This window comes from Pogona vitticeps, chromosome 4 (genome assembly GCF_051106095.1).
Source record: "Pogona vitticeps strain Pit_001003342236 chromosome 4, PviZW2.1, whole genome shotgun sequence".
Taxonomy (NCBI): Eukaryota; Metazoa; Chordata; class Lepidosauria; order Squamata; family Agamidae; genus Pogona; species Pogona vitticeps.
Genome location: NC_135786.1, coordinates 131042173 through 131067528, shown reverse-complemented (window position 1 = coordinate 131067528; position 25356 = coordinate 131042173). Strand labels below are relative to the sequence as shown.

General features: G+C 37.5%; 1 protein-coding gene across 5 annotated transcripts in view; it reads left to right on the top strand.

Moving 5' to 3' along the window:
- ANKHD1 (ankyrin repeat and KH domain containing 1) overlaps positions 1–25356 on the top strand; it is a 132623-nt gene that overhangs the window by 87582 nt on the left and 19685 nt on the right. For all 5 annotated transcript variants that reach the window (XM_078392507.1, XM_020799369.3, XM_020799368.3 and 2 more), the window contains 11 exons: positions 5328–5467; positions 5571–5682; positions 6500–6645; positions 7496–7638; positions 8082–8295; positions 9980–10155; positions 11370–11532; positions 12602–12697; positions 14883–14999; positions 16940–17114; positions 20560–21016. In XM_078392507.1, coding sequence (XP_078248633.1) covers positions 5328–5467; positions 5571–5682; positions 6500–6645; positions 7496–7638; positions 8082–8295; positions 9980–10155; positions 11370–11532; positions 12602–12697; positions 14883–14999; positions 16940–17114; positions 20560–21016 — 1939 coding nt within the window. The remainder of the gene's footprint in view (positions 1–5327; positions 5468–5570; positions 5683–6499; positions 6646–7495; positions 7639–8081; positions 8296–9979; positions 10156–11369; positions 11533–12601; positions 12698–14882; positions 15000–16939; positions 17115–20559; positions 21017–25356) is intronic.

Here is a 25356-nt window from a genome sequence, read left to right as displayed (position 1 = left end):
AGCACTCTTACTCCCAAATAATTTTGCATTATGTCACTTGCTTAGATGATGTTCAACAAAGCCTCTGGAAAAAAATATTTTTGATTTCTCAACCACTAATGTGCAGACCATACAGTTTGGAGGGGGATTCATGCTCTGTCAAATATAAGCCAGATTTCGGTTGACTAGAAGAAAAAACTTCCTGTTTGAGCAGTATGGCAGTGGAATCAGTTACCTTGAGTAGTGAGGAATGCTCCAACATTGGAGGCATTCCAGAGAAATTTAGACAACCACCTGGCAGATATACTGTGATTGATATTCCTACACTGAGCCAGTGGTTGGACTCAATGGCCTTATAGGGCCCTTCCAACTTCATTATTCAATGATTCTATGAAGTATGCACAAATCTAGTAATAAGAGGATTGAAATGCATGGTGCAGAGGGAGTAAGAATAATAAATTACATTTCTAATAGTACAGTTCTCATCAAGGGATTTCAGTTATAGTAATTCGGCACACACTGGCTGACTTATATGAGATAAAAAGTAGCCTAGCGAATCATATTAGTATCTTCCGTCCAGCTGGGATCTTTTTGATTGTCTCCATTTCAGAGATTCACAGAGCAAATTGTGTGTTTCCTCTCTGTTTCTAAACTGCCCAGAAAAAGCAGTCTTACACAGCCTGCCCTCATAGATTGGCTAGGAAAGCAGCTTTGCCCTTTCTTGGTGATTTGTATGGTAATCCCCATCTATAAATTTCAATAGTGCTCTGTAATGCTTGTCTTTGAGAAATTGGAAAATGTCATGACTTGATGATATCAGTCTTAATACTTGCTTATGTGAGAATATATAATCAAGATAAGCTATATGTTAAATACATTGTTCTCTAATGTAAATATTTTGCTAAAGAGAGCCATTTTACTATTGTACACATAAATGATTTAATTGCAGTGTATGTTGAAATGTAATATTTTACATATTACAAAAATATATATCTCATTGCAAGCATTATGTACATTGAGTATCCCATGATCCTTTACTTTTTATATACACTTTTCTAACACTGGCCAAAATCTGAGTGAGTAGTGAAGCTGGTGAAAGGGGAATGACATACGATGTAGTAGCAAATTGCCACTAATTTATGACTTCTTGCTTGGATTTCTGGTCATGTGCCAAGCCACCTGCCAGATGCAAAATGAGGAACCCATGTGAGGCAGTTGTTAATGAGCAGCAAGCTGTCAGTTACAGGACTGTGACCACTGTTAGTGATGAGTTTTTCATCTATAAGCTAACTTGAGTGGTGCACCTGTTCAGGAATTGTTTTCATTTATATAGCTACTGTCTACCAAATACATATTAAGCAGCTTTATGTGGTAGTATCCACCTCTTTGTGTAGCAACATACACACACACCTTGCCTGGAGATGAGAAATGCTACAATCCTTTGGGATCATAAAGTGTGTAGCAGAATTTGATTTAAATGTTGTTTCCACTTTATAGTTCCTCTTTGTTTGGAACATAACCTTCATGACATGGTGGCATAAATCAGTCTCTCTTTTTGTAGTTCTGTACTTCTGCTAACCTGGTCAAAACTGAGAAGTTCATATTTCATGCTTCATGGCTTTCCTTTTTCCTATTTAGCTCCCCAACCCAAAATGAGGATAGTTTCTTCTATGTCTTACTTGTTTAGAACTAGTTGCTAATAAAAGTCCCTTGTTTGTTCCATGTCTGGTGGTTGACTGGCTGCTGTTGGAAGCAGGAGCTTGCAGGATTTAGAGCAGGTGTGTTGAGAACAAACAAGACTTGTTACAGAAAGTGAGGTGCACATTGTTGGCCACAATTGCAATCAGAATGTGAGGAGATATGCGTGCCCATGTGTATGCACACACAGGGAATAGAATGTATCAATTTGTACCATGCCACAGTACCCATTTGAGTATTTTAATTTCCCGGTATCAGGAAGGGGAAATGGTTGTATCATTGTTTCATAGCTTTGTGTATATGTGTCTTTGTCACATGCTTTGTTCCTAAAGTTTAGTTTTAATAGGCAAGTAACACGGGACTGTTAAGAAGTAGAGCCTCCTTTTGGAGGTAATTAATCCTTCAGAAACAGATATTGGAGGATAACAGGAAATCATGTTCTATTGTAATTCTTCCTTCCCAGCTGATCCCAGAATATGCAGAGAACTGTGTGTTCACTTAATTGTATATTTATTACTTTGTAAATGTAAGTTTTCCTCTTAGATTTGCAGATATGCAAATATAATTGATCAGCTAATTCAAAGAATTTTTAATTTAGTAAAGTTTCAGCCTTATAAGAAAACAAACCTTGGCATGCACACAGCCAGTGTAAACAGATGTTCATGTATTCAGAAGGTTGGATCTATGCTGGCTGCTCCATATAACAGACTGAGATCCAGTTGAACCTCCCTTCTGGAGGAAGGCAGTGATTGAGTGTGGGAGGCAATTTTTGTCGTTTTCCCCTTCAGTTTTGCACCCTGCCCTTCATACTAATCTTAGTCTTCTAGAGCAGATTTTCAATGGATGGAGATTAGCAAAAGAAAGAAAGAATCTCCTCCCCCTGCCCCCAGTGTTGGCAGGTTTCCATCAGTTATACAATAGTTCCTTCCCATAACATGTGGAGCAATTACTGTCTGCAGTGCTTAATGTTTCTAAGAGGTGTAATTTAATATGCAATTTTAGCATTTCCCAAATACGTCAGTGATACTTATCAGAGGCGCATGGTATGTGATGTAACTAGTTCCATGTTATTTTTAAATGACTCTGTTCATAGCCCCTTGTTCCCCTTATGACCTCCTCAGAAGATACGTCTCTTCAGATTCTTCCTCAAACATATTTTTATGACTTTTAGCTTCACATTCATTTTCAGCTTGAATGGAATAGCACTTTATGTATGCTATTCATTCATTACTTCCTACCTTTGTTCCTTTCCTCACAGACCATATAAATGTAAACTCTTAAAACAGTAGCTTTACTAGTTCTTTATGTTAACCAGGGTTCTGTCACCAATTTATCCTTGCATAAAGTATCACCTAAATCTTAGCAGAAATTGCTCCTCATTAATGAGATACTGGGTGTGTCCTGGACATATGGTTGGGCACATGCCTGGGAATGAAACCAGCGCTGTATTAATGAGAGGCAATTTGTTACCAAGGCTTATTCAGTTCCCCTTAAATGAACATAAATGAGCCATATGATTCAGGCTGTACTCTGCAATGTGCTGTGTGAATTGATGAGGCTGTGTTCACATAAGCAATGATTTTGGACTCTCCTGTCTCTTAGCTAGTTCCCTCATGGGATAGGAAATAGTATTTTGTCCTTTTTGTTGATCCCTCAGGCCTTGGGCATAACTTGGTAATGGATGTACTATATGCTAACACTTTGAAAACACACATTTCAAGTGTTCCATGAGACATCCATTGTGTTTTTGATTGATGGGCAAACTTGAGTGATTTTAAGCTCAGTTTGTTTGTAAGCTTTAAGTTTAGATAAAGGCATATAACGTTTTCTTCAGCATTGATGTGATGTGTTCAGACTCTTTAAGACCATCAAACTAATCAATTTGTCAAATCTCAGAAATCAGTTGCAAGATCTCTCATATATTTGAACTACCTGGTAGCAGAAATACTGCATTTTGGTTTAAGGTGTCACTTAGATGTTTACACGTATGTACTTCTACAAAACTATCACCTAGTTTTAGTTACCTTATCCTATCAGATGCTTTCAAATGTTTCAAGTAAATAAGAAAATGTACACCCCAGTCACCCCCAGCTTCCATGGCTATTAGCTGTGATGACTAAAAGATTGTGAGAGTTGTGGTCCAAAATATTTAATAAACATCAGAATTGAGAAGTTTGGTATAGAAAGTTCTTGCAACCTTTCTGTATTCTTTGAAACTAATCACTTAAATAAAATTGTCTTGTATTACATGAACAAGCAGGTTTACTCTTAACCTTTAATTTTAATACACTTTAGTTTTTGATTCAGATAAGATAAACTCCTTGTCTTTGAATTGTCACTGAACTGACTTGGAAATTTGAAATTGAATCCAAGTGATAATATTTGCCTTTGTTCTTAGGCCAGATTCTCGGGGAATTTGTATTTTGAGGGATTTGTAAATACAAAGAATGTTAGTCTTCTAGTTAGAGTAGCTGCTTCAGCTCCATTTGACAGTTTACGTTTTGCTTTCTGACAAAACAAAATAATACCATGCCAATTAGATTTAACCCCCAAAAATGTGAACCTTGAAAGTATTACATGCTTAGTATGTAAAATATTTTATAAATCAAGACAGTATATCACAGGATCATACAATTTCATTATAGAAACTCGGACACAAGTACAGCTCTCGAGTAGCAGGAACTAATAATTCTAGTTTTCATTTATGGTAGCTTTCTTTTGCTATCATTGAATGGAATCAGAAGAAAATATTTCAAATAGTCACTTCATAATTCACTATTTGGGAATCATATTCTGCATATGTAGCAATTTTGTTTCACCTTTGGCTTCAGCTTCCTTCACCAATGTATATGGACCTTTGATTCCTCTATGCCAGTACATACAGTTACTGGCAGTATCTTTCCAAAATCCCACACTCTTACGTGCTGATGTCTAGTATTCTGTTGAATGCATTTGTAACTACAATGTTTTGTATCCAGAGTGACATTGTTTGCCTGTAAACTAAGACTTCCCTGAATTACCTTTGCTCAGTAAGAGTCAATAGCAGTCACACAGTTAAATTACTAGAAATGAGATTCTTAAAACATTCTTAAATGTTTGTTTTAGAAAACAAATCTCATATACAGACAGACTCACAGACTTAGAAACAAAAACACTGAAATTGTATCTGCGCCAGTCTTGTTTTACATTTTGTACTTGATTAGGTATGGTTCAGGAACGTAGTGAGAAGATGGCATCGAAATACTGTAATTGGATTTTTTAAATCAATTTTTAAAAATTTAAATTGTGCTTCAAACTGATTTGACTTAAATCAAATTCACCCTGCCATCAAGTACAACTCATGCAAACATGTAACATCTCTTGGAGAGAAAAGGGATTGGACTAGACAGTTCCTGAAATAGTTTAAAAGGATAATCCTGCACATTTTGGGGGATAAGCTTGAATTTTTTGCTTTAATGTATTCTGTAGCACAATACAGTACATAAATTAATATGACCTAAGTATTTCTGGAACTGGAGTACAATTTTCATTCCACAGGTAGTTTATTATTCATTAGGAAGCTCACTGTTTAAGAGAGCTTGATCTATAGCCTGGAAAAGGATTCCTTCATGCAAGAGATATTGAAAGTCTTTTTTTTCCCCCTTTCCCAGCTGTTAATAGCCGAGTGCCCACTTCCTCCAATGCCTCACTTACTGCGGAATCACCTACACCTGAGGCATGTTCACAAACGCTCAGTGTGACTTCTCAGTCAGTGCTCCCCACATATCCTTCTGTTGACATAGATGCACATGTGAGTATTATAGATCAGTAATAAAATCTGACGTTTTATTTGTTATTTCTGTTACAAATACAGCCATGTGCTATGGTAAACTTAAATCTTTTTTGCTGTTAAGACGGAGAGTAACCATGATACAGCGCTAACTCTTGCATGTGCTGGAGGGCATGAAGAACTGGTTTCCGTGTTGATAGCGCGTGGTGCGAGTATAGAACACAGAGACAAAAAAGGTAAGCTACTGAAGTGCTGTTTCTGTGCATTTCTGGTCAGGCATTCAATCATGTTTCTAACTTTATGACTGATAAAAAGAATTTTGTTTGTGTGCGTGTGTATGTGTGTGTTTTTTAGCTTTGGAATACTGTTAGCAAGTATTGGGGATCTTGGTCTTCTTTGTGATCTCTGTGATTCATGCCTATGGGTTTTCTGTGCCTGTGCAGCTTCATTTCAGACCATCAATAGCTAAAGGCCGTTGAGTTTTGGTGGGAGCCCCATACAACCACTTGCACAGTACTTTATGGTTTTCTCCATTGTCCCTTAGTTCTTTTCTTTCCACTGAGCAGTCAGCATTGTTGAAAGAGCTTCTCCAGATCCCTCTTGGCCATCAGTATCACTGTTTAAAACAGAGAAGTATGTGATACAGTACAACTGAGTGAGTGGGGCACCCACCAAAATTTAGTGGCTTTTAGCTATTGAAGCTCTGAAATGAAACTGCACAGGTCCAGAAAACCCACAGGTGTGAGTTTATAAATGACCACTTGAAGAAACAGTTACAGGTAAGCAACCTGTCATTTCTTATATAGAGTTTGGGTATTAGCTGATTGTTGCATGCATCTCTATAGAGGTAGCTTTTTAAAACCTCTGTTTCCCACATCCCAAATGTTCTACCAGGAGCTCACAGCATTATCATGTATTTTGAATCACCCAGTTTGTTAGAAATAATGATTTGTGCTGCCAGTATTATTTTAAATTCATGTATATTACTTTTACCTCCCAAGTCATATATAACTTGAACTTTGTTTTCAAAATTGCTTCTCCTGTTTCAATCAGGTTTCACACCACTAATTTTAGCTGCAACTGCTGGACATGTTGGTGTTGTGGAGATCCTTCTAGACAAAGGTGGAGATATAGAAGCTCAATCCGAACGTACCAAGGACACTCCCCTATCTTTGGCATGCTCTGGTGGACGCCAGGAGGTAAATGTTATCAGCAGGTTTTGCATGGAGTTCAATTTATAGATTGTAGTTTTCTGTTGGGATATGATGGTGTGTGCTGCAAATAGCCTAATAGGTTACTTTCTAGATTCTTGTAACATTTCATTGCATATTGCAGTTAAAATGTTCAGTATTATCCCAGTGTGGGTGAATTGCATTGTTGAAAAGTGTCAATTCCATTAGTTACATAAACTTATATCACATTTTGTTTTTATTTACATATTTATAGTGAACATGTTAGTTCTAATTCTTAATAGGTATTTAAAACATTCTTCAAGGAAAGTGAGGATTTCAGAATCTACCGTCTATACTGTTTTTATTTAAATGCCATTTTAAAATGGGAAGCTAATCAGTTCCAGGGAAGGTCTTGATGATGTGATGGGAATAAACAGAAGGTAAAATGAGGCCAAGATGCTTGCTCTTAACTGTACATGAAGTTGGACAGTCTGTCTATTTTAGGGCTCCAGGATCCTTTTCTTTCAAAGTATTGATAGTGTTGGTATTATTAATTATGAGCAGCCCCACTTTCCATATTAATAATATCCATGAAATAAGATGGACACAGCCATAATTTGTGCCATATTTTAACAAGGATTATGTAAAACTCACTTTGCAAAGTGTTGTGCTACCGTAATCTTCTTGTATGATTTGATGATGAACTTTTTTTAAAAAGTGTTGGAATAAATGATACCACAGAAAATCTTTAATTTCCTAGTGTGACCTAACCTGAGGCAAGTGTTTTTGAATTAGCAATTTGTCTGTAAACTGTCTCTGACATTGAGTGGAAATTGTTATCAGTCTCTGGTCCTGCTAATACTGTTCTACATTACAGGTGGTTGATCTGCTCCTGGCACGAGGAGCAAACAAAGAACACAGGAATGTATCTGATTATACTCCTTTAAGTCTTGCTGCATCTGGAGGCTATGTTAACATTATTAAGATTCTTCTTAATGCTGGAGCAGAAATTAATTCAAGGTAACAGACTCTATTAGTTTGGTTTTATAGAATATTTGATATCCCATTTCTCATTCAATGAAGAGGGTAGCAGAGGAGTGTTTAGCCCATCTTATTTGCTGTTCTGATGTATTGAACTGTAATGATGCAGCTACTGATAAGAAATATTTGATTTTTTGTACTTGATCTCTGTTAATGTTGCAATTTAAATTTCACATGTTTTGGTGTTAGTGCATAATTACTTAGAATTGTTGGTAGGTTTTTTTATAGTCTTTGACTTTGAGAACAGTTTGGTCTAAATTACTTTTTAAAATCTAATAATGACATCAGTTAGTTCTGGATTACCTTTGTATCTAGTGGTTTTTCATAAACATGTCAGTATTCCAGGAGGGGGAGCTTCCTTATACATTTTTCCAGATTTTATCATTCTTATAGTTTTACATTCATTATCTCTTCCTTTGTAGGACTGGGAGTAAGCTTGGCATTTCACCTCTGATGTTGGCAGCTATGAATGGTCATGTTCCTGCAGTGAAGCTGTTACTTGATATGGGCTCTGATATTAATGCCCAGATTGAAACCAATCGTAATACAGCACTCACTCTGGCCTGTTTCCAGGGCAGAGCAGAGGTGGTCAGTCTTCTTTTGGACAGAAAAGCCAATGTTGAACACAGAGCAAAGGTGAGCAGGCAATCACTTCTTTCTCAGCTGGGCTGCAGTAAAAAAAAAAATCTTGGCAAAAAAAGTTCTACTGTGAAAATAAAATTGGAGATGTCAAAAACTGATTTGAAAGCAAGCTAGTCCTAATGGTTACTATTCTTTATTGCTCTTATTCATGACATCATATCAAAACTAATACTGCATTCAAAACTGCAGTTCATGAGGAAAAAATCTGTCACTGCTTATCTTATCTAGAATGTGTGTTTTCAGCTAGGAGGTTCCAACTATAGCTATGCATCTGTTTTGACCAAACTCTGGAGCTATTTGCATCAATTTGGGGATGATGCACATCAAAGCAGATTGGGATTGACTGGATCATTTTTTTTTAAAATGGCATTTAGAGGGTTAAAAAAACGAAGCACAGGGAAGCAGGAAAAGGTGAAGAGAAAACAGAAAAGTTCCGTAATAGTGTATATGGAAGAGGCTGAGGTCAGCCTTGCTGACTGCTTTACCAACCTAGCCTCCTGTGGGAATTTCTCCTGTGGGAATTCCAGCATATGGGAGAGCAACAGAGACGGCCCTCTCCTGTGTCCCCACCAAACACACATGTGAGGTTGGCAGAAGCAAGAGGAAGGGCTCTCCTGATACCAGAACACTCAAGCAGGCCCATAAAGGGATATACATTTGAAATAGCTTGGACCCAAGCTGTATAGGATTTTATAGGTTAGAACCCTCACTTTGAATTGTGCCTGGAAATATATCAGCAGCCAGTGGAACTGCTGTAATGGGGATTATATGATCCCTGTGTGGGGATTATATGATCCCTGTGTCTAGCCCCAATTATCAATCTGTCTGCCATGTTTTGGACCCACTGAAGTTTCCTGACACTTTCCAAAGGCTGCCACACATAAGAATGCATTACAGAAATCCGGTCAGAATGTAACTAAGCATCTGTCACCGTGGCCAGATCAGACCTCTCCAAAAATAGGTGCAGCTGGTGCATTCGTTTTAACTATGGAAATGCATTTCTGGCCAGAGTTGAAACCTGTACATCCAGACTCTGAGACAAATCCACGAATACCTTCAGCCTGCTCACCTGGGTTTTCAGTGAGAGTGTAACCCCATCCAGCACAGCCTGCATCCCCTGAGGTACATTTCAACTGAACAGAATCACCTCTAAGTTTCAATTTATTCACCCTCATCTAGTCCATTACTGACATTGGACACTCACTTATCTAAAGCTCAAACAACTTCCTCAGATTTAAATGGTGAGGAAAGATAAGAGTTGAGTGTCATCCACATACTGGTGGGACTAAACCCCAAAACACCAGACAATCTGCCAGTGGTTTAATGTAGATAAATAATATATAACGTAGGAGAGAAACAGAACTCTGGGGGACCCCACATACCTGCAGCCAGAGTGTCAAACAGGAGTTCCCTAGTTATGGAGTGGAATGTGGTGTTGCTGAGCATGGAGCACTATGTCTGGAATGTGCATTCAGAGCATACAGTCAGTGAGGAGTCCTCAACATCTTCCTCAGTAATCTTTTGTGTGAGACGTTTTAGCTAGCTTGTTTTGTGAGCATGTTGGTGTTGCCCAGAAAATGGCTGCAGCAAGATTAGACAGTGCAGATTGTGAGAGCGACCAGTAACATTTTCTAGACTACTAACAGTTGCTTCATGGAGGCTTGATTTCTGCCAACAGACTGGACTTACCCCTCTGATGGAAGCTGCTTCTGGAGGTTATGCAGAAGTAGGAAGAGTTCTTCTTGATAAAGGAGCAGATGTCAATGCTCCTCCTGTGCCTTCCTCACGTGATACTGCTTTAACAATTGCTGCAGACAAAGGCCATTATAAGTTTTGTGAGCTTCTCATCAATCGGTATGTCATTTTCTGCTATTTAAATAGTTGTTCCTTGATGTACAGCATGCTATGGAATAACATGAACATGAGCAAAAGTAGTCCTCATGGTACCCCATGTGACATACATTATATTTTCCCAACATAATACCATCTGTGTATAAAATATAGGTATTGATATGTGTAGGGGTCTACAGGGTTTACCCAAGTACAGAAATAATTTAGAAGACAATCTCATATGGTTTATTTTCTTTCTTATTTATTTGGTAAGGACCAAGTATGGTCACTGGACTTGGAAAGCTCACTGACCAACGTTCCCTCTAATTTTCCATAGCGCTGTGCAGAGTTCAGCAGCAGCCAGAAACAAACGTGTGTTAATTCTTGCTCAGCTGCACATGCCCAATGAATGCAATGCTACTCTGCGCTGTGCTCCTGCACATTGTCACTGATGTATGGAGCAGAAAAACTTGGGATAGATGAAAAGAAGTTGAGTTGGTATCTGAACAAAAGTCCAAATGGGAGACCGAGTCTCAGGATGTATAAAAATATTGACAATGCAGACTTTATTCCTGTTTAAAAAGCTCAAGCTTTTTAATGACAGCATATACATATCAAGCTTTTAGAACTTTAGCATACCATAACTTCTGCATTTGCACTTTGAATCAATTTTGAAGCTGGTGTAGACCAAACAAGATGCTAAAGTTCTAAAAGCTCGATATATATATCTTATATGTTGGCATTAATCTCTACTAGGAGTTTATTGATCTCGGTATGTACATATTTATTAATATTTTATATTTTTAACTGTATAGATAAGAAAAAAGAGCTGTAATTGTCCCAGACCAGCTGTTTCTAAATTTACTCTCTCTCTCTCTCTCTCTCCTGAAGAAGGCCACAACTGAAATGCATCAAGTCTGAGCTTTTTTAGATAAGAATAAAGTCCGCATTGTCAATATTTTTATGCATCTTGAGGCTCAATCTCCTGTTTGTACTTTTGCCACCAGTGGATGTACAATTTCCCTCTGCTTTGTTGGATATCTGAACAGCAGTAATCTGGTAGTGGGATTCTAGCTTTTGTCTTACAGCATCCACATCACACTTACGAAAGTTCTTTTGGAGATCCAAATAATATCTGGAGATCTTAGTAATTGCAGTTTGATCAGCTAAAATTCTGTTTAAACTCGAATTATGCCTGAATTGTTTATCAACCTTAATTGAATTTTGTTTCCTTTCAGAGGGGCACATATTGATGTTCGCAACAAGAAAGGAAATACACCACTCTGGTTGGCAGCAAATGGTGGTCATCTTGATGTAGTGCAGCTGCTTGTGCAGGCAGGAGCTGATGTGGATGCTGCAGATAATCGGAAAATCACTCCTCTTATGTCTGCATTTCGTAAAGTAAGATTATCTGTTTCTCACAAACAACAATATTTTAGAAAAGTGGGCTTGATTACTTTTGCCTAGTGTGTTCTTTAGGAGCTATATCTGCTTCTGTTTGCCTGCTTCTGCTTGCCTTGAAGGTAAGGCATCAGGAGTTGATGTGATCTGCAAAGGCTTGCAATTGCAGCTTTACCTGGCTGGAATACATTTGAGTTCAGTTTGCTGCAGAAATTGTATTACTGCTTAATTGGGGTATTAAATGTGTAGGAAGGGTTATTGTGTATATTTAGAAGTCCTACGAATTTCTGGGATTCAGCCCTATCAAATATATGGACTGCAAGAGTGATCCTTATTCAGATTGTATTTGGAGAAGATTAGATGAACAGTAATACTTACCTTCATCATACTCTGTGTAATTCTTTTTAATAGCTGCCAATTCTGGGGAAAGATGCTCAGGCCTTACTGAAAGAATATCTGTACTTGAGAGAATTTTCAGCAGTGCATGGTTCCTCTAGAAGTGTAGCCATTCTTTACTATTCCCTCTTTGAGAGAGGGAAGCAGACTGTTTCTTTTGAAGATGTATCAGGATAATTTTAACAGATACCAGTCAATTAAAGCAAATGTTACAAATATCTGGACTAGATTTTGACAAAACAGCAAACAGTGGAAATTCAAAACATATATATTATTTCCACTCAGTTCCTAGCCTTCATATTAGGGGTGTCCAATCCACCTTCGGTCTCTGGGATGCTAAGAAATCATGCCTGAGACTTTCTTGCCTGCATCTCTAAAACAATGCTGCTGTTGGTAGTAAATTGCATCACTACAAGAGGGAAAACAACCATTTAAAGTAAGCTCCTTTCTTTTGCAGTTTGCTGCTAAATTAATCCAAAAATATATAGGGAACCCCCATTTAAAACAGTTAGAGGCTTGCTTAAAATAGTTTTTCCAAAGCACTGAAGTACACTTAAAGCAATCATTTACACATAATTGCTTTGATTTAAAATCCTCACACATCAGAAACATCAGCCCTTTTCTGTAATGGCTATCTTTGAACCATCCTGCTATTTTTTCTTTTTCTTTTCAGGGCCATGTGAGAGTAGTTCAGTTTTTGGTGAAAGAAGTTAATCAGTTTCCTTCAGACATTGAGTGCATGCGGTACATAGCAACAATAGCCGATAAGGTAAGTACCTGGAAAACTGCATTGTGTTCTCAAATGATTTGGTGCATCACCTAAAACTTAAAGAAATTGGATTTTCTTCTACTAGTGCTGCCCAGTTATGTTTTTAATGCAGTGTAGATAAATTCAATATGCTACCAAACATAGAAGCAAACATAACTATGTACCATGTATGTATTTGGGTTAATTTGGAAAAAAAATGTAAAATAAAAATTTTAAACTAAATGTCTTAGAATTGTTGTTTTGGTATGACAGTTGTTAGCTACAACTTTCATTTCACTTTCTTTCTGAAAGTGAAATGCAAGTTTTCTTTTTGAATTTTTGGATAAGTGTATGTTTGTCTGTTGGTGGGAGCAGAGGTGTTTCATCTTAATATCAGGCTGGATAGTCACTTTTTAGGGTACAGGATGGGGATAGAAAGAAAACTGAAAAGCCATTGAAGCCACAAAGTCTGCAGTTAGTCAGCAGAACTTAATCCACTTGCATTTTTAATTCCTTCCTACATTGTTACTAAAATACCAAGCCATCCCCTCTCCTCTTCCCTTCCCTCCCCAATCCTTTGCTTTGTTTTATCAGTATACAGCCTGATGTAGAACTTGAAAACTGGCTCACTATTGTATGACATTTGATTGATTCCAAGAAAGAAGTTGCCTGACCATGGATTTTGGAATTTTTTATATGCAAAATATTCTTACGGAAAAATCAGTTTCCATTAACTTCTCTGCAAGAAGAATAATAATAATAATAATAATAATAATAATAATAATAATAATAATAATAATAATAATAATAATAATAATAATAATGATGATGATGATGATGATGATGATGATGATGATGATGATGATGATGATGATGATGATAAACAACAATAACAGAATACCCTAGAACTGCAAGGAATTGAAGTCTCAACCTGCAGCTCCACAGCTACATACCTAAAGTACTGAGCAATCCAACAGTTGTTTACTTAAACCAAATTAGTAATGTATATTGACTGACCATTTAGAGGCAGTTGAAATCTAGTGTATATGCCCATGGCTTAAGTCATTTTATTGGGAGTGTAGAGGAGGTTTATGGCATACAATAGACTTGCTTTACCCTGATACCTCTCAGCCAGCACTGATATGGGGGTGGGGAGGTGGTTTCTGTCCAGTCTTATCAAAATAAGAAATTTGAACATGTTTTGAAGGTTCATTTTCTATTGTACAGTATCATTTTGGAGCCTTTGGGAAGGTGTGTATCAGACTAGTTAGGGAATATCATGTTTCAATGCATCATCCATTAATAAAGAAGGAAAAATACCCTTGAGTGGAAAGCAGAAAGATAAAAAAGCTAAGACTGAACACTTCAAGTGTCTGAGAAGCTTGAGGGAAAGGGTTCATACTGTAAATAAGATGGGAAGAAACTGAAACGGTAAACGTCTTTGAGAGCAGAACTGCAGGCTATTTCTGTACACTGTCCAGATGACATTTACTTGCTAGTCTACCTGAATTCACTCAATACCGTGTTTCCCTGAAAATAAGACAAGGTCTTATATTAATTTTTGCTCCAAAAATACATTAGGGCTTGTTTTCAGGGGATTTTTTCCATGTACAACAATCTATATTTCTTCAAATACAGTCATGTCAGCAACTTCTGATTGCTGCACAATGGTGAAGGTTGGGCTTTCAACTTAACTAGGGCTTATTTTTGGGGTAGGGCTTATATTATGAGCATCCTGAAAAATCGTACTAGGGCTTATTTTCAAGTTAGGTCTTATTTTCAGGGAAACAGAGTAGTTGCGTTCCTTATGCTAATTATCATGGTCATTTTTTTAAAATCTGGGTTTCAAGTGTCAAGACAAATTTCCATTCCTAAATGAAACAACTGAATATCTGGCTGTCTCTAAAGCCATTGATTTCTAATAGACAACTGTTCCAGCATCTTTCAACTTTGCTATAAATTTAATTGGTTCTTTTGAATTAAAATAAGCCAGCACAAGCTTGGAAAACAAACTGACTGTCTTAAAAGCTGTATTTTAAGACTGTAGGTCCACATTAATACTATTCCAAATATATTATTGTAGTTTTAATTCAACATGTACAAAATATATTTCATGTGTTGAGCCTGTATATGCAGATGAAGTCTGAGTCAAGTTACCAACTGTATTTCTTAAATTTCCACTAAATAGTATGTCTTTATTCCACAGGAATTGTTGAAAAAGTGTCACCAGTGTGTTGAAACAATTGTGAAGGCTAAGGACCAGCAAGCTGCTGAAGCAAACAAAAACGCTAGCATCTTGCTAAAAGAGCTAGATTTGGAAAAGGTAAAACATGCAATATATCATCCTGTTTAAATGCTACTGTATAAATGAAATTGAATGTCATAGTCCTCTTACTTGAATGCAAGCCTCCACATAAGGGGAGGAAATGTGGCAGAGATTTATTCTAAGGCAGAGCCAGGATTAAATTTTCTAGAATAATACACACATTTCTTCAGTGCACATCCATAAATCAAATGAAGGTGGGTCCAAGAATTGAAAATCTGAGCTGATCTGAATTTTCTAGGGTGGAGTCGAATCTTTATAACCCCCTCACATTCCTCTGATATTCTATGCAGTCATAACATAGTACACCGGTAAGATAGGCAGGATGTTAAGGAGAGTAGATGTTAGGATTGCTGAGTTTTTAAAATGAAGAAGATGGATGTTACATAGTAGACATGTAATTTGGCCCATTTGAAATTATTTTGGACTTCATCTACTTAGCTGCAGTGGATAAAAATTGTTAACGTTTAGACCTAATTGCTTGTTTCTGATAGCATAAACCTCGTCTATGAAGCCAGAAGGGGCCAAGTACCCTTTTCCTCACTTGTTTCTTTGTGAGTTTTATGAAGCCAGAGTTTTCTGTGAGATCATGTAAATGGACATAAGGTAGTAAAAATCTGAAATAAACACCCCAAAGCCACCAGTTTCTGTGGAGTTAGTCTGAGCAGCCCAAGCCATGTTCAGTCTGAGACAGGACCACAGGTTTCTTTGCTGTTGCCCTCTAACTATACTCACCACCTCAATTAGCTTGGTAGCACAGTTAACTATTGTAAGGAATTTAACCCTCGTAGATAAAAATAACCACCCTATAACTAAATAGCAATTTGAGGATTCAAAAATGAATCTAGAACCAACTCTCCAGCACACACTCTCAGAAAGCAGACAAATTGAGTGAAATATTTTATATTGATTGAAAGAATAGGAAAATGTCAGATTAAAAGAGAAGTCATTTTTGTAAAACTAAAAGTCAAGCAGAATCACAGAAACAGTCTAGGAACAACTACAACAGAAGAAGAAAAGTCTTAAGTAATCTAAACTAAATACCTTCAAACACAGCAATCCCAAAGTAGCAATAGACAAAGTTCCTGAATTTACTTAGAACATAGGACGGGTTAAACATCCTGGAACACAAGGCCAAAATACACATTGCACTTGCCCATTTATATGCAGTAATACCTCACTCAGTGCTCAGGATGTATTAAAAACAATTGAGTGCTAGCTGATTTAGCACCAAATAGAATTACTTTAACATTATATGTAATGGAAGGAGTTCTGGAGGCCTGTCTACCTCCACACACAATAGATAGACTGGGTCCCAAATATGCCAGAAGCCTGGTCCACCTTCCTTAAGTATATCATGCTCCTATTGAGAACTACAGAATGTCCATCCAAGCACACACATACACTAATGAATCAGCACTATATGGGGCTGCATTATGTGGGTAATTATACTTTAATAGACGTGGTGCCCATCAGTTAATCCAAAATCAGTTCAAGCAGGATCATCAGGAACACTACCAAAGCTGCTTATATCTCTCAGGCAACTGGAACTAATTAGAAGTTCGGCTGTCAGTCAGAGGCTGAAGTCCTGTTGCTTATGTAGTGAGTCACAACTGGAGTATACTAAGCAAAAGGATTTCAGTTGAAATGACCTTGACTCTCACTTCAGACAGTAACAAGTGCTTTTCTCATGGGAATGGCATCTCACCAGTTAGCACAATCGTAATCCTATTCCACCTGAGGCTCAGACCCAAGGTGGAATCAGTTGTTCGAATTTTTTGACAGATCCAAACTTGGGTACTGTGGCTCATTCAGAATGGTTGCCTTTTGACGTAGTATCTTCTGTACTTAAACCATTGCCACACCACTGCAGTTGTAAATGAAGTAAAAAATCTTTTTTCGGCTTTGGAATGTAACACATATCATGGATTTTTCTACAGTCCAGAGAAGAGAGTAGAAAGCAAGCTCTTGCAGCGAAGAGAGAGAAGAGGAAGGAGAAAAGGAAGAAGAAAAAAGAAGAACAGAAACGAAAGCAGGAGGAAGATGAGGAACACAAACCTAAGGAAACACTAGAGCTGCAAGAAGATGAAGATGAAGAGGAGAATGATGATGATGGTAAGGAACTCATTTTTCCTCCTGCTCAGTGTAAATGTTAGCTATGTTAAATTTAGTAAAATTAGGACTGCAGAGTTCACTGCTTTGTCAAAGCTGTAAAATGAAAGGGAGTTTTTACAATTGTTGTTAAGTACTGCACTCATTTCAGTTCTATATTGAAATCCTGGTTCTTAAAGTTAACAGATTATCCCAGGATTTTGGCTGAAATCCTGTAGTGCAATTATGCAGACAGCATAACATGAGTTGCTGAAAGTTAAGAAATCTTTATCTGTCACATGCCAAGTCCTTGAAAGAAACTTGAAACCATTGTGTATGCTATAACTGGTTGTTGCGGGTTTATCGGGCTCTTTGGCCGTGTGCTGTCCTCTGAAGATGCCGGCCACAGAGACTGGCGAAACGTTAGGAAGAACAACCTTCAGAACATGGCCAAAGAGCCCGAAAAACCCACAACAGCCATTAGATCCTGGCCGTGAAAGCTTTCACAAATATATGCTATAACTATTTCCATCTAAGAAGCGAACCTGGCTTCAACATCATCAGCCATGTGAATATGGGACATTAATTACAGCATATAAGTTCAGAACTACCCACAAGAACTTCAGTGCACAGCCTTGAACAAGATTATTTATCATCAAAAACTATTTGGGTTTTTTTCTGGGCGGGGGTTGTTTTATATTCTTAATAGTTGAGTAAAGGTATCACCTGTTCTTGCATTTGTATTGTTTCCACGATCATACAGTCTTTTCCTGATTTCTCCATGCCAAGTCCTGTAACTTAATATGCAGCATATCATGTCTATGGCAATTTCTTAATTTACAGCAATTTGCTCACAAAAGTTACACCATTTGCATAACTGCACAAAAGAATTTCAGCAACTCTATGTATAAGCTATATTACTTTTACCTCTTCCTTCTTACCTCTTCTTATTTCCTCTCCTTCCCTTCCCCCTCCCCCCAAATCATATGGAGATGGCTTGTTTGTTGGGGCAGGTATATATGTCTCCTATTTAATGTAATTTTGTAGAGTACCATAGACATTAGTAGAGATGAATGTTTATAAGAGGTTTATGATGCAGATTTATGAGAAGGAGGCAAAAGGTTAAAAATGAAAACAGAAGGAACTATCAATGTTGTAATTAACTAAAAGGAAATAATATATATTACTAAGTCTCTTTCGATCTCTTTATCTTTTCGCATGTCAGTTTCTTTGTTCCGAGTATTTATTAAAATTACAGTAAATCCTTTCATGTGCTGTAGAAAATGAATGACTGAAGCAAGGAGTAAGAGATTATGTCATGCAAAGGGTTTGCCACCGCATTTCAAGGACAGATAGCTTGGCAGAACTCCAGACTATATTGATACTACATTCCTGGAAATGGTTTACTGTTTTTCTCCAAAATTTGAAAATTAATTTCCAACATAAAGTCCTAAGCGTGCTTAAAAATACTTTTTTTCAGTGCATTTCATCTTCTAAATGCTTGTCCAAGACTTATCACCCTTTGCCATCTGCTCTCTTAAATAACAGACCATTTGTCTTTCATACTAGTTACTACTTTCCCAAAACATACATAGCCTGGTCTAGTTGTTACATATGTCTGGTGGATGGAAGGCCACTGTAGTACCACCTGTTCCTTTGCCACTGGGTGAAGTAAACTCATCCTGCAGCTGCTCGTAAACATCCTGGAACTTAACATATAAAGTGGTAATATCGAAGGAAGTGATATAGCATTTCCTGAACCACTAAGTTAACACAACATCTGAACATCTTTATCTTCAACTTTACTGAAATGAAGGCTTGGTCAGTTTGTTGTCAACATTCAGATTATGTTTTCCCATCTTGCTTAGTAATTTTTCCTCTGTTAAATACTATATACATAGATATATAGTTGATAAACTTTATGTATAAATCAAGTCACATCTGACTTACAGGGTTTTCAGAGTATGTAAGATATTTATGAGTGGTTTTACCAGTGCCACTGGTAAACATGCCTCCAGTGAGTTTCCTTGGCCAAGTGGGATTTGAACACTGATTGTCTGAAAATTTAGTGTGTGACTATTTTCCATTCCCCACCTAATGTCACTGAATTGTTGGGAAGTTCCTTGTCCTATTAGCTGCTGCCACCCCAGTTCTTTGATTTCAAGTTACTGGCAACCCTTCACCAAATTACATACCCTTCAGCAGAGTGACCATGAAGTTAAGACTGTAAATAGAGCCTCCCCTGCCACCCCTCTAAGCTGGCAAACCAGAGTTGAAAGTTCTATGGTTTATTAAAAGAAAACATATAAAGAAAAATGATAGAACTAAACATGTTGCCAATGGAAAATAATAATTAAAAGGTTACAAAAATGTGGATTCAGATAAAATAGAAAAGTAAGACCCCAAGATTTATGTTATGTTAACTTAAAGGAATAAGTTTACAGGCTGCCTAAGCAAGACATAGGCCTTCCCTTTAGCCCGTGCTTTAGGCTTCTAGGAAACAGACAATATGCAACTCTTAGAACCCAAATAGACTGTCCATTTTGTTAATGGCTTGCAATCTCCCTTTGAATCACCAGAGAGCAAAATACTGATGTAATCAAAAGAAAGGATCTCTCAAATATGCCCTGAGGTTATAGGCTATCTAGAAATCTCAGTTACTTCAGAAGCCCTTAGAAAACCAGGATGCAAGGGAAATAACACCTCCTGGGGCGGGAATTGCTTTCCCATGACTCATACTAATTACTTGTTTCAGCAAAATGACAGTATGTTTAATTACCATATTTTTTCTGTATATAAGATGCTACTTTTTCCTAAAATCATTACACTAAAAATTGAGGGGCGTCTTATACACGTAAGTAATCTGAGAACATGGAGAGAACAAAACTGCTCATACCTTGCCTCTGTAAAGAGGCTTCCTTCAGTCTCGAGGCTTAGGTTCCTACAGTCTGGAGACTTAACTTCCTCCAATTATGAGCCTTACGGAACTGACGTCAGCTGATGCTGAACAAACCAATTGGATCACACCTCGTTGGAGGTGGAGCCTGTAGGCTCCGATGCAACAGGGACTTGTAATGTCCAAGCATTCTGAGCCCAGAGGCTGAATACTCAAAACTAAGTTTTCTTAATTTGGGGGTTAGAAAAGAGGGGCATCTTATAAATGGAAAAATACGGTAATCCAACTAATATCACATTCCTTCACAAAGTCTGTCATACTATGCCATATTGGCTCTCCTTGTGAAAAAACTCCCCACCAACAAAGAGTTAACATCCGGGTTTCAAATAAAAGTTTTATTACTTCATCTGTTCCTTTACTAACAGTTAATAAAATAATTTTTATTAAGGTTTGTGTGACTTAAAGAAAAACATGAGAGCTTGGATATTGTGGTACAAAATACTACTGTTCTAAACAATTCTTTGAGAAATTACTATTAGCTTACAATTCTGTTTTCATTTACCTTTGTTTCAGTTGATCAAGAAGTTCCTCTGGAGCCTCCAAGTGCAACCACTACAACTACAATTGGAATCTCTGCAACATCAGCTACTTTCACGAATGTTTTTGGGAAGAAGAGGGCCAATGTGGTAACAACTCCCAGCACAAATAGGAAAAATAAAAAGAATAAAACAAAAGACACTTCTCAAAACGTGCCGATAATTTTGCCAGACCAGCATATAACTCTAGCACAGCAAAAAGCAGATAAAAACAAAATCAACGGAGAGCCAAGAGGTGGTACTGCTGCTGTGAACAGTGATTCTGACAATTTAGATAGCACAGATTGCAATAGTGAGAGTAGTAGTGGTGGTAAAAGCCAAGAACTGAACTTCACTATGGAGACACACTCTTCAGGCGATAGACGATACGCCTCAGTGCTGCTCCCTTCTCAGGAAGACAAGACCAACACCTCAGTTTCCAAAGTGCAAACCAGGTGAGTCATGCATTTTACCTCCTTTTCGTCATCTAATTAAAGCTGTCAGTACATTTTCCACATAACTAGCTTGATACACATGTGTTCTTTTTTGTGGTCTCTGTGATTTACAGACATGTGTCTTCTTAGGAACATTCTAGAGCTTTATCCCTTAGCCAATATACTGCTCCATTCAGTGGTCACTCCTTAGTTCCCTCTAATTGCAGACTAGTTCAGAGCAAAGTTTTTCAAAGAAGATCTCTCTCCCCAAAGTTTTTTTTTACATTTCATCTGTATATTATTATTCTCCATCCTATGTTTTTAACAAAAATATTTGTTTGTCATCATTTCATCATTGTTTCTGACCTCTAAGGCTCTGTTCAAATGCTGCATGTCTTGCAATGGCAAGGTACTGCGAATGGAGAGTCACAAGAAGTGCCTTTACTCTTTGGCTGAAGCTCATCAAACCAATAACTAAAAATTTGCCAGAATGTCATCAAAATGACACTCATGACTGAAATTGTTCCTGTGGGAGCAGTTAGTCAAGGCTGTAGAGACCATCTGAAAAAAGCAGGCCTAACTTCACTAGCAATATTGACCAACTGTAAAGTTCTGTTGAAAAATAATGGAAACAGGTCAGAAGTTCAAGACAGCAGAATAGATCAACATATCAGCAAAATCTGATAACCAAGTTTCCATTTTGGTACTGAAAACAGACCCACCTCAGAAGAGTGACTTCAGATCTCGTAGATTTTTGATCAAAAAAGAGAACGAAGGTCTTGGAAATGGAGCCTGTGAAATCTAAAAAGATTAAGAAGAAAGAGAAAATAATTCCACCCCTCAACACCTATCCACACTTCAGATTCCAGAGATACTGCAAAAGTTATCTGCTTGGAATCTATGTTGGAGGAGGAATCTGGTCTTAACAACAAGAACCAGAACAATCACGTAGATGTGATTTATGTGTCTTCTCCAGACAGACATTTTACCAGTTCACCATAACTGGGAAAGATCATCAAAAGGTCTCAATCTTCAGGCCGTCAATCTCATTCATATTTGAAATCTCTCACACTGAAGAAAGGGCAGGTAAGGAGAGGCAATTTTTGAAATCACCTTCCAGAGATACTTCAGTTACAGGGAGCAGACTTGTGGTTCTCCTTTACCGTTTCTTTGCCTCACCACCAGTTTATGTGGGTGCTGAATGGAATACACTGATGCTTCATTATAATGGAGATGGGCTCAAGAGATGCTCCAAGCATTATCTAGACAGATGTTGAGATCACTCTTTACCTCCATGCTAAGCCGTATGTATTCATACACAAGTCTGTATTGAAAGGGTCCTCAATACCAAGAGATATTTCTCCAGCATCGACATATAAAAGTAGGTCTCAATCATTGACACCAGAGTCAGTTCAACACCAAGATTCCAAAAAGCATAGAAGCGAGTGCCTAGCCAAATCTGATAATTCCTTCTTCAACCAAAAGACAATGTGTCAGTTTCATTAGTTGAAACTAGTCAGTTCGGATTCTGAACAGCAGTCTCGGCATCAAGCTCGTAGTTCAAAACTGAAGGCAAACATCGGTTCAGATGACATCATTGAGGAACTGTTCAAAATTATAAACACAGTAAAATGCATTGGATTCACATTACGGTATACACAAAACCCTTTGGAGGAGACAGTACACTTACCAGAGAGGTCTTCAACATAGTCATCTTCCTACTATGAACTGCAGCAGAAGTTTCCAAAATACAAACATATGTCAGGATCGGCAAAAAAAGAAAAAAGGGTTAAAGCTAATACAGTGGCTTTGACTCAACAGCATATAAGACTAAGAATATACATTCAAATATTGTGGAAAACCCACCTGTCCACCAGTTTCAGTCTGTGGTAGTGCCTTTTTTCAACACTTGGCACTCCGTCACCAACAACCGCTAGCCACTTGCCATCATAACCCATGGTGATTCCATTGAATTTGAAATATTACCACTGACCAGTGTTTACCAGTCAATGGGACCCATCAGAAATATTAGAAGAATAAATTATAATTCTTTTATGAAATAATGCAATAATCAGAAGTTCAGGGACAACAGATTTTGTATTCTTATTATTTCACTATGCCCCCCCCCCAATAAATAAAGATGGACGCTTGCATCCAATTTTGGAGTTGAGGAATGTAAACTACATTATCGTGAGAAAATTCAGGGTGGTGACACTAATGAACATAATTCTGCTGCTTCTGAAAGAAAGAGACTGGTTTGCAGTGATAGATTTGAAAGATGCATATTTCCACAAACCAATATCACCAAGTCATCACTGATTCCTCTGGTCTTGGGTCATTGAGTTTACAAGTTCATGGTGCTCACTGGTGGTCTTTCAATAGCACCCCGAGTATTTACATCAGTGGCAATGTTCCTCAGACTAAGGGGAATAAATATTATGACTGGTTAATTGTGGTGAATTCAAAGAAGACATTAAGAAATAGCATAGAAATGACACTGCAACTTCTGTTCAATGTCAGATTTAGAGTTAATATGCAAAAGTAAAATCTTCAGCCAATAAGAACTCTTCATTACACAAGTGAATTTGGACTTGAACAAGGGAAGAATATGTCTTCCACCGCAGAGATGTGTCCTCTCCAAAGGCACATATTTTGGTCAGAAGGTCCTCCTGTCTGAATAATTGAAAGTTTAGGGGATTATTAGCGAAGTGAATTATAGTTGTTTTCTCAAATCCAACATTAAAAGCAGATATGGTATTTAGTAGTATTATGATCAGAAACAATGTCAAAACAAGAGAAATGAATTGCCTAGTCAAGGCCAGATGTGTACGTTTTTGTGTTCCACTCTGTGCATGCACACTAGGAACAAGTATATTAGCATATGGGTGCACTCCCACATAAACCCGTGTTCAGTTATTGGAATATCTGCAACATCAGTAACTTTTATGAATGCTTTTGGAAAGAAGAGGATGAGTGTGGTAAGCAGAAATAGGATAAATAAAAGACACTTAGTAAAACATGCACAGTTTTTCCACAGGCATAGAACAACTTGTGTGTAATTTTACAGATGACCACTTTGAAGAATGAGATCTTAAAAGCTGTAGCATTGATATATCCTATGTTAAGATCTTCTGATGTTTGGGAATTTATCTTTTCCTAGGAAAGAATTTCACTTCAAATTGTGCAAATGGAATTAATAAACTTGAACTAGGTCCATATTAATCTAGGACAGGGGTCTCCAAACTTTTGAGCATGAGGGCCGCATTGTATATTTTCAACCTTTTTGAGGGTCGAAGGAACTTACACTGCACACACAGACACCTGCCTGCACGCACCCCTGCCTGCACGCACATGGGCTGAAGGGACCAGGCTGGATAAAATGGCAAGGTGGGCCAGAAGTGGCCCATGGGCCATAATTTGGAGACCTCTGATCTAGGACAATCTTGTTATGCATTACATTTGGACCCATGCTTCATGATTTTATTTATTACTGTAAATATTTATAACGTACCTCTCTTAAAAAACAACTCCAAGTAATTAAAAACATCAGTGTTGTTACAAGAAAATATAAAATCCAAGCAGCATAAGACAGTGAGATAAATGTGTAGAAATAACAGTAGAAGATCACAGAATTAGAACTTTCATCTCATAGCACAGAATCATCTTAAGCCAACTATTGAAATTAGATGTTGTAAGTCAATTTTTTTGTTTTTAAAAAGCCTTTTCTATTAAAATGGAGTGGGAAATACAAAATTTTCTTGGAAAGGAGTTCTGCGGCCCTTTTCCTTGATTACAGCTTATTGGACTCCAGGAATAGTTGGCACACAAATTACCTTTTTGTTGTCACCAATTTAGACATATATGGAACTTCTTTTCCTGCCCAGGGCATTTGTCAAAGAGAATATCAGAACATACGTATAAAAGACCTGGCTCTTCAGTATAGTATCTATAGGCCAAAGAGAAAGTTCTACATCTGCTCAGTTCTCTTGATAGAAAATTCAGAAGCAGTGTAAGAAAAACCTCACGTTCTTCCATTCAAGCAAGCTGGGCCTATCATTAGCATTTCCAGTTTTCATTCTGACTGTCCCCTCCACTAAACTTCAATGAGTGTTTTGCTTTTCTTCCATGGATTTCATCATGAACTTGGAAGCTGTAGTACAAGACTATTTTTTTAAGCTGGAAACTGCGAATGGCATGCAGTCCTTTGTGTCTTACTGAAGAATATAATGTAGATCCTTCACCTTTTCAGAAATATCATTTGACAGCCAATGTACGTATCTCCAAGGAATCAGCTTTTTCCATTAGATGCTGTGCCAGAGAACTCTGCACACATTGGGCAGTATGCTGTTAAGTATATATAT